The sequence below is a fragment of the Sus scrofa genome, chromosome 6 (genome assembly GCF_000003025.6).
Source record: "Sus scrofa isolate TJ Tabasco breed Duroc chromosome 6, Sscrofa11.1, whole genome shotgun sequence".
NCBI lineage: Eukaryota > Metazoa > Chordata > Mammalia > Artiodactyla > Suidae > Sus > Sus scrofa.
In genome coordinates, this window is record NC_010448.4 from 60,874,827 (window position 1) to 60,892,799 (window position 17,973).

A 17,973-nucleotide genomic window follows, 5' to 3' on the forward strand; every position below is an offset into this window, starting at 1 on the left:
GCACAGTGGGTTAAAGGAGCAGATGCTGCCACAGCTGCAGCATAGATCACAACTGAAGCTCAGATCTGATCCCTGACCTGGAAACTCCACATACTGCAGGGCAGCCAAAGGTGGGAAGAAAAAGACAAAGTAAAATATAAGACAGGGGCCCAAGTTAGGGCATATTTTTTGAGTTTAAGACATGCTGATTCAGGAGTTCTCGTCGTGAAGCAGTGGTTAACAAATCTGACTAGGAACCATGGGGTTGTGGGTTCGATCCCTGGCCTTGTTCAGTGGGTCAAGATCTAGTGTTGCTGTAGGTCGTGATGTAGCTCGGATCCTGCATGAGTGTGGCTCTGGCATAGGCCAGCGTCTACAGTTCCAATTAGAGCCCTAGCCTGGGAACCTCCATATGCCATGGGATGCGGCCCTAGAAAAGGCAAAAAGACAAAAAAAAAAAAAAAAAAAAAAAAAGACACACTGATTCAATCCTGGTTCACAGTGACCTGCCAGGACTTGCATGCCTCTCATGACAGGGAACTCACTACCTGTGTCACCAACACCTCTGATTGGAAACAGTTTATTTCTGCTATAAGCCAAAATAAATCTTCAACTCCTCATCACCTTGAAAAACCCCAGTCCTCTCCTACACAAAAGCCCTTTAGCTACTGCACCATTTCTCAAAGTGCCAGAATCACTAAGGATGCTTACCAAAATATTTATAATACAGAGGCTAGGCCCCTGCCCATACCCTCTGAATCAAATCATCTGGGATGGGGCCCCAGAATCAGAATTTCCAAACAAGCTTCCCAGGTGATTCTGATGCTTCTAAAAATCTAAGAACCACTAGCACAAAGAATAATCTTTTTGAGGCCAATGGCCCCACCTTTCACAAGCAAAAAGCTAGGTAATTTTAACTGCATGGGATATAAGCGATTTTAACTGCATGGGATATAAGTGATTTTAACTGCATGGGGTACACATAAGAATAGGCTGGTGCACATAAGAAGACTTCAGAGCAGCTGTTCCTAGCTGGGGTGATTCTGGACCTCCAGAGATATTTCAGTGATGTCTAGAGACATTGTCATTGCCACAAGTTGGGGGAGGGGTGCTGCACGGGCATTTAGTGAGAGGAGGCCAGGGATCCTGCTAAACATCCTACACTGCACAGGACAGCCCCTACAGCAAAGAATGTCAATGGTACAAAGGTTAAGAAGCCCCACTCGAGACCACAAAGGATCTCAAAGGCGGGGGCTTATGTCTCTCACACTTCACCTCCGTGAACCCCAGAGCACTGTGCCTGGCCCTCAGCAAAAGTGTCCTCCAGCTTAAAACTCTCCAGTGGCTAAGCCACAACATTAAAAACCGCACACTGTCTCCACCACTGCCCACGAGGCCCCCTCCTACTCTACTCCCGTCTCCAACACTTGGCCCCAGGTACACAGGCCTTTGAATCTGCTCCTCCTTTTGCCAGAAATGCTCTTCTCCAGCTGGCTCATTCTGTTAGCTCACATGTTACCTCCTTGGAGAATTCTCCCACTCCCAGGGCCCCGAGCTCCTGCAGCAACCACCCCCCAACTTTCACCATCTTCTTACAGCCCACATCATGGCTGATGATCACTGATGACTGCTGTTGATGTTGATGATCAATGATAACCACTGCCCCGGGAGGCAGAAATGATCAGTTTTGGACTGTGTTTCTGGCATCTAGGATAACACTGAGCTGAGTGAATGAATAAGCCAACTTTTATCACAGGCCTCCCACACAGAGATGAAGGAACAGGAGTCACTCAACATCTCTGGAAAGTGAGCTGGCCGTACACAAACCCCCAAATCCAGCAGCCCTGTTCCTAGGACTCTGCCCATAGCAACAAAAGCTCAGTGTGAAAGGTTATATATGGAAAAAAAAGATGTTTATTATAGCACTGTTCCCAGAATCCAACCAAACCGATAAACACACACACCAAAAAAAATGGAAGTAAAGCATAAATACCCCTCAGTAAAGGAATGTCAAATAAATGGTGGGACATCCATTGTATGAAGTATCAGGTCCACTTAGACAATAGGAGTGGAAGTTCCCTAGTGGTGCAGTGGATTAAGGATCCAGTGTTGCTGCAGCTGTGACACAGGTCACAACTGTGGTGCAGATTCGATCCCTGGCCTGGGAACTTTTGCGTGCCGCAGGTGCAGCCAAAAAAAAAAAAAAAAAAAAAAAAAAGAAAAAAACAGAGAAAAGAAAACAGGAGTGGGTTCTGCATCTGCTGACATATCTGCGATGTCACAATGAGAAAAGCAAATTGTTTATTTTTATACCTAACTTTAACCCCTCTATATAAAAATGGGCCAGCATGTGGTGCGTGTTTCTGTGCAGCGTTCTTAAGCTTGGGGAAGGCCATGGAATGGTGGACACCAGATGGTGCCTTGAGGGGTTGGAGGGGGAATGTGACATAGGCATTAATAATTTTCCTTTGTATTCCTTTGATGGTTCTCCTGGGTGCTTGACTTCCTATTAAAGTCATAATTTTTAAAAAAGAATTTAATTTTTAATTTTTTAATTTTTTTTTTGTCTTTTTCCAGGGCCACACCTGCAACATAAGGGGGTTCCCAGGCTAGGGGTCCAATTGGAGCTGTAGCTGCCGGCCTATACCATAGTCACAGCAACGTGGGAAATAGAATTTAATTTTTTAAATGTATTCTGACAGTCTCTTCAATAAGGGGTGCTGGGAAAACTGGACTGACTATATGTAAAAGGATAAAATTAGAACACTCTCTAACATCATGCACAAAAATAAACTCAAAATGGATTAAAGACTTAAACATAAGACCAGATACTTTTTTTTTTTTTTTTTGGTCTTTTTGTCTTTTCTAGGGCTGCACCTGCAGCACATGGAGGTTCCCAGGCTAGGGGTCTAGTCGGAGCTATAGCCACTGGCCGACACCAGAGCCACAGCAACTCGGGATCGGAGCCACATCTGCAACCTACACCACAGATCACGGCAATGTCAGACCCTTAACCCACTGAGCGAGGCCAGGGATCAAACCTGAAACCTCATGGTTCCTAGTTGAATTCGTTAACCACTGAGCAACAATGGGAACTCCAGACCAGATACTATAAGACTCTTAGAGGAAAACAGGCATAACAGTCTTTGACATAAGTTAAGGCAATATTTTTTTGAATCCATCTCCTGGAGTAACGAAAATAAAAACAAAAATAAACAAATGGGACCTAATTAAACTTAAAACCATTTGCACAGCAAAGGAAGCCACAAACAAAACAAAAAGACAACCCCCAGAATGAGAGAAAATATTTGCAAAGAAGCAACCAACAAGGCATTAATCTCCAAAATATACAAACAACCTATGCAGCTCAATATTGAAAAAACAAACAACCCAAACAAAAACGGGCAGATCTAAAAGACACTTCTCCAAAGAAGACATACAGATGGCCAAAACCCACGTGAAAAGATGTTCAACATCACTAATTATTAGAGAAACACAAATCAAAACTACAATGAGGGACCACCTCAAACCAGTCAGAATGTCCATCATCAAAAAAAGTCTGCAAATAATAAATGCTGGAGAGGGTGTGGAAAAAAGACAACACTTCTACACTGTTGGTAGGATATAAACTGGTATGACCACTATGGAAACAGTATGGAGGTTCTGCAAAAAACTGAAAATAGAACTTTCATGAGATCCAGCAATCCCACTCCCGGGCATCTATCTGGACAAAACCATAATTCAAAAAGATACATGTATCCCAATGTTCACTGCAGCACTACTTACAACAGCCAAGACATCAAAGCAATCTAAATGTCCATCGAAAGAGGAATGGATACAGATGTGGTATGTATTCAAAATGAAATACTACTCAATCATAAAAAAGAACAAAACAATGTCATTTCCAGCAACATGGATAGACCTAGAGATTATCATACTACGTGAAGTAAGCCAGATAAAGATAAATATCATGATATCACTTACATGTGGAATCTAAAAAAATGATACAAATGAACTTGTTTACAAAACAGAAGCAAACTCAGAAAACAAACTTAAGATTACCAAAGGGGAGAGGTGGAGGGAGGGATGGACTGGAAATTTGGGACTGGCATATGCACACTACTGTATATGGAATGGATGGTCAACAGGAACCTGCTGTATAGCACAGGGAACTGTACTCAATATTCTGTAATAACCTATATAGAAAAGAATCTGAAAAAGAATGTATATCTGAGTTACTTTACTGTACAGCAGAAATTAACACAACATTATAAATCTATACTTCACTTAAACAAACAAACAAACAAAATGTATTCTTTCTGGACTGGCGATCTCCATCTGACTCCCATCCCTGCACTGTGAAGTCAATACTGGATCTGGCTGGATAGGGATGTGACCAGAGCCAACTTACCTAGGAAGTAACTTATCTGTAGAGGCTCAAAAGAATGTCTTAATTTCTTTAAAATCATTTTTTTTTTAAAGAGGTGGATCCAATCCAGCCTGGATTATACTTGTTTTTATATCAATCATAAACTATACATTTTTTAATTAAAAAAAAAGAGGGGAGCCCACAAAGGCAACAAAGGCACAGAGAAATGTCTGAGAAGTGACTTGCAGGGGGTTGATGACTGTTGAACACATGTGGCCTGAGATCTGTGTGGCTGCAAAGCCAGTGGCTCCCTCCTTCCTCTCCTTCCTCGAGTTTTCTGGCATTTCCTTCCTTCCATTGTTTCTAAGGGTAAGGTTCCCATGAGGGGAAGAAAAAAAAAAAAAAAAAAATCCTTCAACTCTGTGTCGGATGAGCTGAAAGGAAAAAAGGATTTCCCATTTGTCTGGTGGCTAAGCGTGGGAGCTCTGGAACCCAGACGCCTGGGTGGCGAGTTTGGTCACTCACTTAAATCACTGAGCCTTGGTTTCCCCATGTGTGAAATGCGGATGATGAGGTCCTTACCCTGGAGTTACTGGGAGTCTTATAAATGAGGTAGTCCCCACAAAATGCCCAAAATAGCACAATACACAATACACATTCCATAAACAAATCAACCCTGGTCAGGAGGTTGTAGGGGTCTCTGATCCTCATTTAAGAAGACTTTTGAGAGGCAATAGAAGAAACAGCCTCCCCATCCCCTATCTTGTCACCCACACACTTCCTGCCCCCTCAACCTTCCAGATTCTCCCATGAGCCAGAGAAGGCTCTGAGGGGCAGGAAGAGGCTGGGGAATCTGAGGACCCCAGGCCAGGAGACCTGCTGGGCAGATGAGACAGGGGGACACCTGGATGACATCCTCACTCAGAGACACTGAGGACAGAAATACAGGCAGACACACGCACACAACCAATGAAGGATGTGGACATAGGCAGTCACCCAGAGACAACCCCTCACAGGGACAGGCAAGACTAGACACAGAGTACACCCACGGAGACCAAGGCTGGTAGGCTCGCTCACACACACACACACACACACACGGGATATTCCTCGGCCTTCACAAAGAAGGAGATCCACACAAACAGATGTCAAAGGTTCAGTCTCGGGCCAACACACGTGCACACAGGTTCACCCCCTTCTGCATCCCATGAGACTGTCGGGGTAAACTTCCTGCACGCCTCTTCACAGCCCTCTCTCTGAGCCGGCACGTCTCCCCTCAGGCCGAACATCCTCTCCTCAACCCTCAATTCCCTCCCCCAGAGCCTTCACATCCCTCCCCACGCCCCCTCCCCTCGGTCTGCAAGCACCTGCCTCTCTCCTCTCCTCAGTCCATAATCCCCTTTCCTGAGCCTGACCGCCCCTCCCCTCAGTCAGCACGTCCCCCGCTGGCCCTCACGCCCACCCCTCAGTCAGCACGTCCCCCGCTGGCCCTCACGCCCTCCCCTCAGTCAGCACGTTCCTCGCTGGCCCTCACGCCCACCCCTCAGTCAGCACGACCCCCGCTGGCCCTCACGCCCACCCCTCAGTCAGCACGACCCCCGCTGGCCCTCACGCCCTCCCCTCAGTCAGCACGACCCCCGCTGGCCCTCACGCCCTCCCCTCAGTCAGCACGACCCCCGCTGGCCCTCACGCCCTCCCCTCAGTCAGCACGACCCCCGCTGGCCCTCACGCCCTCCCCTCAGTCAGCACGCCACCTCTCCGCCCTGCCCGGGGCCGGACTCACCAGCGCTGCTCTGTCCGGACAACGACCGGCGCCCTAGGCCCTCCGGGTCGCACTGCGCCTGCGCGGTCGGGAGGACTACACTTCCCAAAAGCCCGCGCGCCTCCGCCTCCGCTCAGGCCTCAGCACCCACGGAGCCGAGCAGGCCCGAGCCCCGACCGCGCGCCTCCATCTCCCAGAGGCCCCCGCGGCAGCGGAACCACGGCCAAACGGGATGGGGGTGTGGCTGGTGATTGAGGGAAGGAAGGGGAGGAAGAAGGAGAAAAAGCGGAGGTGGGGAGGGATTGCTCTGGGAGGGAGGGGGGACCATACTCCGGACTTCCGGGCTGGACTGAGGGACCATCCTGGGCATCTTTTCCTTTTCTTTTTCTTTCTTTCAGAAAACTCCCCTATTTTTATTATTATTTTTTGGCACATCCACGGCATGCGGGGTAAAGCAGTGACAATACCAGATCCTTCACCCACCGAGCAGCCAGGGAACTCCGCGGGCAACCTTCTTGAGTGTGATAATCATGCTGATTTGTAGAAAATTTATAAAGCATACAGGATTTATAAAGCATACAGAGACAAGAAGTAGCAAGTCATCATAAGAAAAAAAAAAATTCCCCTTTTCTGAGTTTCCTATATGCCAGCTCCTGTTTTTGGCTTTTTATGATTTTTGAACCACGTATTTAATCCTTACAATTAAGCAACTTTCCAGACGAGGACAGTGGTGCCTACAAGGGAGGTGGCACCAGAGACCAGTTGGGGAGCTGGGGTAGGGATCTGGCTTCCTGGCTGGGACTCTTACACCATAAACCACAAGGCCAAGTACAAAAACACTTGCTGAATGTTTGAATGGCCACAAAAATGGAAACAGCAGCTAGTCTTAAATGGTGATTATGACTTTAAATATTTTATTTTGAGATAAATATAATCCACATGCAGTTGTAAAAAACACAGGAACTGGAGTTCCTGTTGTGGTGCAGTGGAAACAAATCCGACTAGTATCCATGAGGTTCGATCCCTGCCCTCACTCAGTAGGTTGGGGATACGGTGTTGCCATGAGCTGTGGTGTAGTTTGTAAACCTGGCTTGGATCCAACGTTGCTGTGGCATAGGTGGGCAGCTGTAGCTCTGATTGGACCCCTAGCTTGGGAACTTCCATGTGGTGTGGCTGTGGCCCAAAAAGCAACAAACAAAAACCACTTATAGGAAACATTTATGCATTAATGTGGTACATTTGTTACAATTAATGAATCAATATTGATATATTATTAGTACCTAAACTCCATAGTTTACATTAAGGTTACTCTTTGTGTTGTACACTTATGTGGGTTTTGAGAAATGTATAAGAATATGTATCCATTACAGTAGTACATAGAATAGTTTCACTGCCCTAAAAATGTCCTGTGCTGCACCTGTTCGTCCTTCTTCATCTTTATGAACCCCTGTTATTTCTATCTCCATAGTTTTGTCTGTTCCAGAATGTTCTAGAGTTGGGATCAGGTAATATATAGACTTCCAGAATGGCTTCTTTCACTTAGAATTTAATATGCATTTAAGGTTCTCCATGGTTGTTTTTTTCTTGTTTTTTGTTTTTTGTTCTTTTTGCCATTTCTTGGGCCGCTCCCGCAGCATATGGAGGTTCCCAGGCTAGGGGTCTAATCGGAGCTGTAGCTACCGGCCTACACCAGGGCCACAGCAACAACGGGATCCAAGCCGAGTCTGCAACCTACACCACAGCTCACAGCAACGCCAAATCCTTAACCCACTGAGCACGGCCAGGGCTTGAACCCACAACCTCATGGTTCCTAGTTGGATTCATTAACCACTGAGCCACGATGGGAACTCCAAGGTTCTCCATGTTTTCTTTAAAGCTCATTTCTTTTTATCATTAATGTTATTAAATTAATAATATTTATTAGTATTAGTCAACTAATAAGCTATTGCATGTGCCACAGTGTTTTTCCATTCATCTACTAAAGGACATCTTGACTGCTTTCATAAAACTGCTAAAAACATCCATGTGCAGCTTATTGTGTGGACACGTTTCCAATTCGAGTCAATACCCACGAGTGTGGTTGCTGGATGGTGTGTTAAGCCAATGTTTAGCCTTGTAAGACACTGCCAAATTGTCTCCCAAAGTGCACTCCCACCAGCAATGAATGAGAGCTCTGGCCCCCCCACATCGTCGCCAGCATTTGTATTTTGATTGCTTTTGGATTTTTGCCATTTTAATAGGTGTGAGGTGGCATATTTGTTTTGAGTTGCAGTTACCTAATGACATATGATACTGAGCATCTATGCCTATTTGCTAACTGTATATCTTCTTTGGTGAGGTGTTTGTTCAGATTCTTTGCCCCCCCCTTTTCATAGTCAAGAAATAGATTTATTAAGATAGGAGGCTTGGAGTTCCCATCGTGGCTCAGTGGTTAACGAATCCGACTAGGAGCCATGAGGCTGCGGGTTCGATCCCTGGCCTTGCTCAGTGGGTTAAAGATTTGGCGTTGCCATGAGCTGTGGTGTAGCTTGTAGACGTGGCTTGGATCCCGCATGGCTGGGCCTGTGGCGTAGGCCGGTGGCTACAGCTCCGATTGGACCCCTAGCCTGGGAACCTCCATATGCTGAGGGAGCAGCCGTAGAAAAGGCAAAAAGACAATAAAAACAAACAAACAAAAAAACCAACCAAACAAAAAAAAAAAAAAAAAAAAATAGGAGGCTTGTGAGAGATGTAAGCAGGCAGGCAAGGAGGCTCTCTCCTTTGCCCATTTTTGACCTGTTGGTTTCTTGTTGTGTTTTAAGAATTCATTGTGTAATTGGGATGAGTCCTTTATCAGACACATGTTATGTCCCTCATCTGCCTACAAAATGTTGAGGATTTAAATGAAAACTAAGTTCCTGGGAATGGAGGAGCCACAAGGTGGATGGGCCCTGCATCCCCTTCATTGCCTGGTAAACTTTTGCTGGAATAAGAAACATCTCAGGGACCTTAAAATCTTGTACTGCAGACTGGCTCACCCCACCCCCGCTCACCAATTCACATATTGAAGCCCTAAGCACAATACCTTTAACTGTGTTTGGAGCTCGGGTCTTATTTATTCATTTATTTTGCTTTTTAGGGCCACACTTGCAGCATATGGAGGTTCTCAGGCTAGGGGCTGAGTCTGAGGTGCAACTGCGGGCCTCCACCACGGCCATAGCAGCTCCAGATCCAACTGCAGGCCTACACCACAGCCACAGCAGCTCGGGATCCAACTGCGGGCCTACACCACAGCCACAGCAACTTGGGATCCGAGCCAGGTCTGTGACCTACACCACAGCTCATGGCAGCACCGGATCCTTAACCCATTGGGCAGGGCCAGTGTTCAAACCCATGTCCTCATGTATACTGGTTGGGTTTGTTACCACTGAGCCACAATGGGAACTCCACGGAGATCAGGTCTTTAAAGGCGTGACTGACTGACCATGAGCCCATTAGGGTTGATCTTGATTCAGTCTGACTGGTGTCCTCAAAAGAAGAGATTAGGACACAGACACACACACAGGAAAGACCATGTGAGTTCACAGCAAGAAGCAGCTGTCTGCAACCCAAGGAGAGAGGCCTCAGGAGAAACCAGCCCTGCTGACACCTGGATCTTACCTTTAGAACTGAGAAAACAAATTTCCGAGTGTAAGCCACACAGTCTGTGGTATTTTTTATGGCAGCCCTCCCAAGCCAGTGCATCTGGGGAGGTGGAATCAGAGGCCCTGTTGGCGCTGCCCAAGCCCTGAGGCCCTGTGGGTCTGAAGTTCCTTTTCAGGGCACAGTCACCATCACCACCTCACCCAGTGGCTTCCCAGAAAGAGGAGGTCTGGGAACCAGATGCCTTTCCCAGTGGGTGAGTGTGTATATGTGTGAAGGGTGAGTGGGCCCAAAGGAGGGTGGACAAATTACTTCTAGAGCACCTGGCTCAGGATCCAAGATTCCAGCCAGCAGTGTGGGAGTATGGTGATGCTGCAGGTAGGTCTGTGTGTCCAGGTGTCCTGTACCTCCAACCATTCCCCCAGATGTCTTGGCTGACATGTTCCCAGGTCATGGGCACAGGCTCCATAAATGGGCGTCCCCCCCCGCCTTTTTTTGGATGTGCCTGTGGCACGCAGAAGTTCCAGGCTAGAGATCAAAAACCCATGCCACAGCAGTGACAACACCAGATCCTTAGCTGCTAGGTCACCAGGGAACTCCTTCTTTTAGATTCTGATAACTTTTCTTTGTCACTTTCTGAAGGTCTGTAACAACTGGCAACTTTTTGTGCATTGAGCTATTTACAAAATATTCATGCATCTTTAAGATTACTTCTTCTTGGGTCTTGTTCTCCAGACCCTCATTCTTCTTGTTCTATTTACTGAGGCGCCATTGTCAGGATATACACATTTTAGTTCCCTGAAGAAGGAAATACTCAACAGATTTTTAAACAATAGTTTCAACACCTAAGTTTACCTAATTGACTGATTTTTATGGGCCCCAAGACAACTTTACACTAGGTTTATGTATGTTCAAAACAATGTTTCTAAATTATTTTGCCCATTTTGATGTTAACGTTCATTTTAAGCCACTTATGCCTAATTTACTTGTTGAGGCGTTTTCTCCTTTTTCATTACCTTTTCTTTAAAAGCATTTAGAATTTGATTAAAGGCTCTTATTTCCTCTGAAAATATTATATTTTAAAATGACAATAATGATTTAATTAAAGTCTCAGGAATACTGGGTAGAAAAAAATCCCCAATGGTGCTAGTCCCAATTTGAGTTACTAGGGAATTGCTGGTACATCAGACTGTCTCCTTTTGGGAACTGAATTCAAAATGTCTGGTAACAAGAACAACAGCCCAAAGATGACCACTCATTGCCCTAATGAGGAGTGTTCCAGAACATTCCATCAGGTTCCATGCACCATGGATACAAGGAGCACAAACACTTCCTGTGAAGGCTACTTGTGGTGTGCACAGTGGGACTTGTTCCTACTGTAATCTAGAAACATTGATTCCCTCAGTGTATCTATCACATGGCTCCTGTCCAAAAGTCAGGTCAGTTTTTCTGGGGTAAATTGCGAGAAACACTTCTCAGCTGTCACCACAATGTCTCTCGAGTGGCTCTGGTGTCTCCCCCTCTTCTTATAAGGCTACCAGTTCTTTCAGATTAGGGCCTTACCCTTGTCACTTCATTGTGTGATTAACCTTAATTTCCTCCCCAAGCTATATCTCTCCAGAGTCACAATGGGGTTTAGGGCTTCAACATATGAATCTTGGAGTGGGAGGAATACAATTCAGAACTTTCCACCACTTAACAATAAAATATGGAATTTAACCAGCATCCCACCTTAGCAATCCACAAAAGGAGTCTCCCAATTTGGTTTTAGGCTATCTTAACCCTATGACTTCGAACAGTGTAAGACATCTTTCAATAAGATCATACAAAGAACCTCGCTTGCTAGTACTTCGAAGAGTTCAAGATCTGAGTTTTAAATTACCCAAAGCAGTTAGATACCAGCAATGATCATATATACTCTTTGGACTCAGCATTCCTCCTCCTCTTGAAACTGTCATCCAGTACCCTAGACCTCTACTCATCTCAGGTGACAACTAAAAATAGTTCACTTGGGTGTCTGTTGGGTATCATCAGTTTGTACTTTCCTAGGCTAGAAAAGAAACAGGAGGCTTACCTACCTCATCTCAACCAAACACCAATCCCTAACACCTACAATCTTCCAAAGATTGACAGTCTTCATACAAAACAATGACTTGGTTAAGTTTCTTTGACTGCAAGCCAATGAGCAATATAAGCAGGAAACGAAGTACTGAAAGGATAGTGGGTGGTTTGAGGAACTGGAGCCTGAGAAAGCACAAGCACTAGGGTGGCTCCAAAGATCACAAGCACGAGGACACCGGTACCATCCCTTTAGAGAACAAATCCAACTGCCTTTCAAACTCCAGAGAGAATCTGATTGATCAGTTCCTCCAGAACCGTAAGACAGAGTATGGCCAGTTACTCGAAAGAGAAGAGACAGTGTAGTCAAAAGGAGGAAAGGAAAACGGGGCAGAGAAAACCAGAAAAACATGTCCTTTTTGGAGTTCCTGGTGTAGCTCAATGGTAACAAAATGATTAGTATCCATGAGGATGAGGGTTCTATCTCTGGCCCTGCTTAGTGGGTTAAGGATCCAGCAGTGCCATGAGCTTTGGTGTAGGCTGCAGATGCAGCTGCTGTGGCTGTGGTGTAGGCCGGCAGCTGCAGCTTCGATTCAGCCCCTAGCCTGGGAACCTCCATGTGCCTAAAATAAAAAATCAAACAAACAAAATCGAAAACAAAAAAATGTACTTTTGGTTTTATTTTTGATATCATGATTATGAGTTTATACTAGAATACAGGTCTGAAAAAATTCTTTCCATTTAGAATAGCACAGCTATCTTTTATGGCTACATACATATTTTTATTTTTTCAATAGCTGCATATAATTCTATTGAATGAATACAGCATAGTTAACTTATCCATTTACTCTGTACCCTAAGCCTCTAAGAGTTTATCATTTTTAAAAATTTGGGGGAAGTTCCCATCATGGCTTAGCGGAAACAAATCTGACTAGCAGTCATGAGAATGCAGGTTCGATCCCTGGCCTTGCTCAGTGGGTTAAGGATCTGGCATTGTTGTGAGTTGTGCTGTAGGTTGCAGACACGGATTGGATCTCAGGTTGCTGTGGCTGTGGTGTAGGCCAGGAGCTACAGCTCCCATTCTACCCCTAGCCTGGGAACCTCCATATGCTGTGGGTGCAGCCCTAAAAAGCAAAAAAATAAAATAAAATAAAATAAAATCTACTTTTGGTTTCATTTTTGATATTATGAGTTTATACTAGACTAGAATACAGGTCTGAAAAAATTCTCTCCATTTAGAACAGCACAGCTATCTTTTGCAGCTATATACACACTTTAATTTTTTCAACAGCTGTATATAATTCTATTGAATGAATACAGCATAATTAACTTACCCATTTACCCTGTACCCTAAGTTCCCATTGTGGCTTGGCGGAAACGATAATTAACTTACCCATTTACCCTGTACCCTAAGTTCCCATTGTGGCTTGGCGGAAACGAATCTGACTAGCATCCATGAGGATGCAGGTTCGATCCCTGGCCTCACTCAGTGGGTTAAGGAAGACAAAATATTTTTGCCATTACACACTTACCTACCTTCATACACTTTGGTTTCTGAGGTGTGTTGACTCAAATGGTCTATACATACAGCACTTTTAAAAAATTTATTTATTTATTTTCAGGGCTGAAATGGAGCTGCAGCTGCCGGCCTATGCCACAGCAACACAACATCCGAGCCGCATCTGTTAAGAAAGGCAAGGGTTTGAACCTGCATCCTCACGGATACTAGTTGGTTTCTTCACCCGGTGAGTCACAGTGGGATCTCCTACATACAGTAATTTATACGACAGACAATGGAACAGCCTTGTTTTTCACACAGTCACTCACACTGAGTATTATCACTCTTCTATGATTTAAAATCAACCTGTTGGGGAAAATAATAAAAATATCATTTTGCATTACCTTGATTACTAATGATAGTGGGTAATTTTTATTAGCTGTTTTTATTTCATCTTCTTTAAAATGGCCATTAGCTCTATCCATTTTTCTTTCTTTCTTTTTTTTCTGTCTTTTTGCCTTTTCTAGGGCTGCTCCCGCGGCACATGGAGGTTCCCAGGCTAGGGGTCTAATTGGAGCTGCAGCTGCCAGCCAATGCTGGATCCTTAACCCACTGAGCAAGGCCAGGGATCGAACCCGCAACCTCATGGTTCCTAGTCGGATTCGTTAACCACTGCGCCACGACAGGAACTCCCCTGTCCATTTTTCTGAGTTGCAGTGTTACTACAGCTGATGTGTAACAGTGCTTTGAACATGGTGGATTATTGCCCTTTGTTATATCTGTTGCAAACATTTTCTTTCAGTCTCTCACTTATCTATTAACTTTGACTCTGATGTTTTCCACACAGAAATGTTACTCAGTTTAACGTTAGCTCCTGGGTTATGTGTAATAGTTAAGAAGGCCTGTCTCAAGCTGAGGTTATAGAAATACTGTTTTTCTTGCACGTTAATATCATACATTTAGATCTTTAACCTATCAGAGCGGCATCAGTGTGCAAAGTATAGATCTGTTTTTCCAGAGAGCTAAGTGTCCCACAGCCATCTGACCAATCTGTTTCAACTCTGAACATACTAAAAGCCATTGAATCATATATTTTATTTTGGCCATACCCACAGCATGTGGAGGGTCCTGGGCCAGGAATCAAACCCACACCACAGTAGCAACCTGACCCATAGCAGTGATGCCAGGTCCTTAACCCACTAGCCACCAAGGAACCCATTTAACCTATTTTTTATTTTTTTGTCTTTACTAGGGCCGCACCTGTGGAATATGGAGGTTCCCAGGCTAGGGGTCTAATCGGAGCTGTAGCCACCAGCCTTTGCCAGAGCCACAGCAATGTGGAATCCGAGCCACATCTGTGACCTACACCACACCTCATGGCAATGCTGGATTCTTAAACTAGTAAGCCAAGGCCAGAGATTGAACCCGCAACCTCATGGTTCTTACTCAGATTTGTTAACCACTGCGCCATGACGGGAACTCCTCTATTTTTTAATATTAAAAAATATTTAACTTTTAACATCTACACTCATAAGCTTACTGCAATATGTATGTTCTTCTGTTTTGGTTTTAATCTTGTCAGTCTCATAGAATAAGAAGGTGGGAGGCTTGACTGGATTTATTTTATGCTCCAGAACAATTAAATATCCCAGGAATTGTCTCTGATGCTTTTCCATAGGTGAGAGTGTTGAACTACCTTTTGTACTTTATTTCATGGCTATTAACCTATTCACATTTTTGAGCTTGTTCATTTTAGTTCTTTTTAAATATCCTCTGGTTAGTCCTACATTCTACTGAATGCTTTTGTTCTAAGTACCAGGTAAGGTGAGACTTCCTCATCAACAATGCTGGATTTCCTTATATTCATACAAAGAGAGGAGCAAGCCACCATGTTATCCTGTATATCATAAAATCTTTCAATTCTGAATGTGTTCATCTTTCCTACCTACTAGGAGAGTAAAAAGTTATCTGCTCTAAAATTTGTAGGCTTCTTAGTCTCGACCTGCTGGCGCATTATACTTGCAGCTGAATATCACTGTAAGGCAACATCCACCTTAGTGACACTAATTACAAGCCAAGGATTGCATGCTAAACTCTTTAAGTGGATTACCTAACATTCCTTCTTTCCTTTTTTGTCTTTTTAGGGCCACATCCACCTCATATGGAAGTTCCTAGGCTAGGGGTCAAATTGGAGCTGTAGCTGCCGGCCTCCACCACAGCCACAGCAACGTGGGATCCGAGCCACATCTGTGACCTACACAACAGCTCACGGCAATGCTGGATCCTTAACCCATTGAGTGAGGCCAGGGATAGAACCTGAGTCCTCATGGATACTAGTCAGGTTCATTACTGCTGAGCCATGACGGGAACTCCCACCCAAATATTCTTCAAAACAAGTGTTTCAAATGGAAAAGTTACACGAATATAGATTTTTACAAGATTAAGCTGGCCACAGTGTTAAAAATGCACTTGAGCAGGAGGGAAAATGGTTATAACACTATGCAGAAATCCAAATGAGATGGCTTCGTCTTCGACTATGATAACGGGACAGTCATAGAGGTGTTTATAAAATTGAAACTAGAGGACTTGGTGGTATGTGGGTGACGAGGAGGGAAAAGATGACTCTCCAGGATGAATTCGCTGATGGTGAGCAAGGTGCACACTCTGTCTGAAGGCTTTTCCACATTCTTTACATTCATAGGGCCTTTCTCCAGTATGAATCCTCTTATGTAGTGTCAGATGGGCAATCTGGCTGAAGGCTTTGCTGCATTCTTTACACTCATAAGGTTTCTCTCCTGTGTGAATCCTTTGATGCAGAGTAAGGGATTTACGATGGCTAAAGGCTTTCCCACAGATGTTACAGTCATAAGGTTTTTCACCTGTGTGACACCTTTGGTGACAGATGAGCGATGCCCTCTGTCTGAATGCCTTCCCACATTCAAGACACACATACGGCCTCTTGCCAGTGTGGAGTCTCTGATGTTGAACAAGATAGGAGCCATCACTAAAGGCCTTCCCACATTCAATACATTCATAAGGCTTCTCGCCGGTATGGACTCTCTGGTGTTGAACAAGGTGTGCAATCTGGCTGAAGGCCTTGCCACATTCCTTACATTCATAGGGTTTCTCTCCAGTGTGTATTTTCTGATGCTGTGCAAGGTGTGCATTCTGGCTGAAGGTTTTGCTGCATTCCTTACATTCGTAAGGTTTCTCCCCAGTATGAATTCTCTGATGATGGGCGAGGTGTGTGCTCTGGCGAAAAGCTTTCCCACATTCCTTACATTCGTAGGGCTTCTCTCCAGTATGAACTCTTTGATGAAGAGTAAGTGAGCCACTATGGCTAAAGGCTTTCTCACAGATAGTACATTCATAGGGTTTCTCTCCTGTATGAATTCTCTGATGTACAGTCAGGGATGAGCCATGGCTAAAGGCCTTGCCACACACATTACATTTGTAAGGTCTCTCTCCAGTATGAATTCTCTTATGCTGAATAAGTCCTATGTGATCAGTGAAAGCTTTCCCACAATCAATACAATCAAATGGTTTCTCTCCAGTGTGACAATACCTCCGGTGACGTATAAGAGAAGCATTCTGCCTGAAAGCTTTCCCACAGTCAATACATTCATAGGGTCTTTTTCCAGTGTGAATCCTTCGATGATGAGCTAGGGATGAACAGTCACTAAAAGCCTTCCCACATTCGATGCATTCATAGGGTTTCTCTCCAGTATGAACTCTCTGGTGTTGAGCGAGATGTGCGAGCTGGCTGAAGGCTTTATTACACTGCTTACATTGATACGGTTTCTCTCCAGTATGAACTCTCTGATGCTGAATAAGATGAGCATTCTGGCTGAAGGCTTTCCCACATTCAGTACATTCAAAGGGTTTTTCTCCTGTATGGACTCTCTGATGTTGAGCAAGGTGGGCACTTTGGCTAAAGGCTTTCCCACATTCAATACATTCATAGGGTTTTTCTCCAGTGTGAATTCTTTGATGAAGAGTAAGAGTTGAGATTTTGCCGAAAGTTTTCTCACAGTCATTACATTTCAAAAGTTTCTTTTCTCCATAGACTTGTTTGTGTTTTTTAACAAAGGAATGTGTTTTTAAACTTTTATCTGTGTCAAAATTATATATTCTCTCTTCAATAGGAAGTGCCTGTTTTATATAAGATAATGTACTCAGATGAAAAATTGTCCCAGATTTGTTAGACTGATCTCCTTTCTCAATAAAGGTATTCATATGAATGACTGTCTCTTGCCTAAAATGTGTCTTCTGACTTATCAGCTCCCTCTTAAGCAGGTCTTCACATTTCCAGTTTTCTCCTAATGTGGAATATTCAAAGTCATAGCTTGGAAGTCTTTCCATTACCACTGCCTGGGATAATTTTTCCTCAAAGATTTCCTGGTCTGGAGATAATTCATTTGTCATCCACACATACTCCAAGTCTGAAAGATATTAAGGAAACAGATGTCTCCTTTATTTAATGCTGAAAGAATGGAAACTATCAAACGAAACCTTGTGATTCAAAACGGTGAAGCCAACAAAGGTACATGTTTTTGACAGTTCTTAAAGTTAAGCATTGGGACAATCCTCGCATTTCTGGAATAAACCCTCCTTGGTTATGGTATATTATGTCAGCACGACTCTTTATTTAAGATATTGCACCAATATTCATAATTGATTTTGTCTCTA

General features: G+C 44.2%; 1 protein-coding gene across 10 annotated transcripts in view; it reads right to left on the reverse strand.

Moving 5' to 3' along the window:
* The window catches only part of ZNF470 (zinc finger protein 470), a 46,861-nt gene that overhangs the window by 17,764 nt on the left and 11,124 nt on the right, over positions 1-17,973 (reverse strand). For 6 of the 10 annotated variants that reach the window (XM_013998857.2, XM_013998858.2, XM_013998854.2 and 3 more), the window contains one exon: positions 12,454-17,726. In XM_013998857.2, the coding sequence (XP_013854311.1) occupies positions 15,862-17,726 (1,865 nt within the window). In that variant the 3' untranslated portion in view covers positions 12,454-15,861. Of the gene's footprint in view, positions 1-6,128; positions 17,727-17,973 lie in introns of those variants that run through there. The other 4 variants (XM_005664904.3, XM_021095089.1, XM_013998861.2 and 1 more) reach the window with 3 other exon arrangements.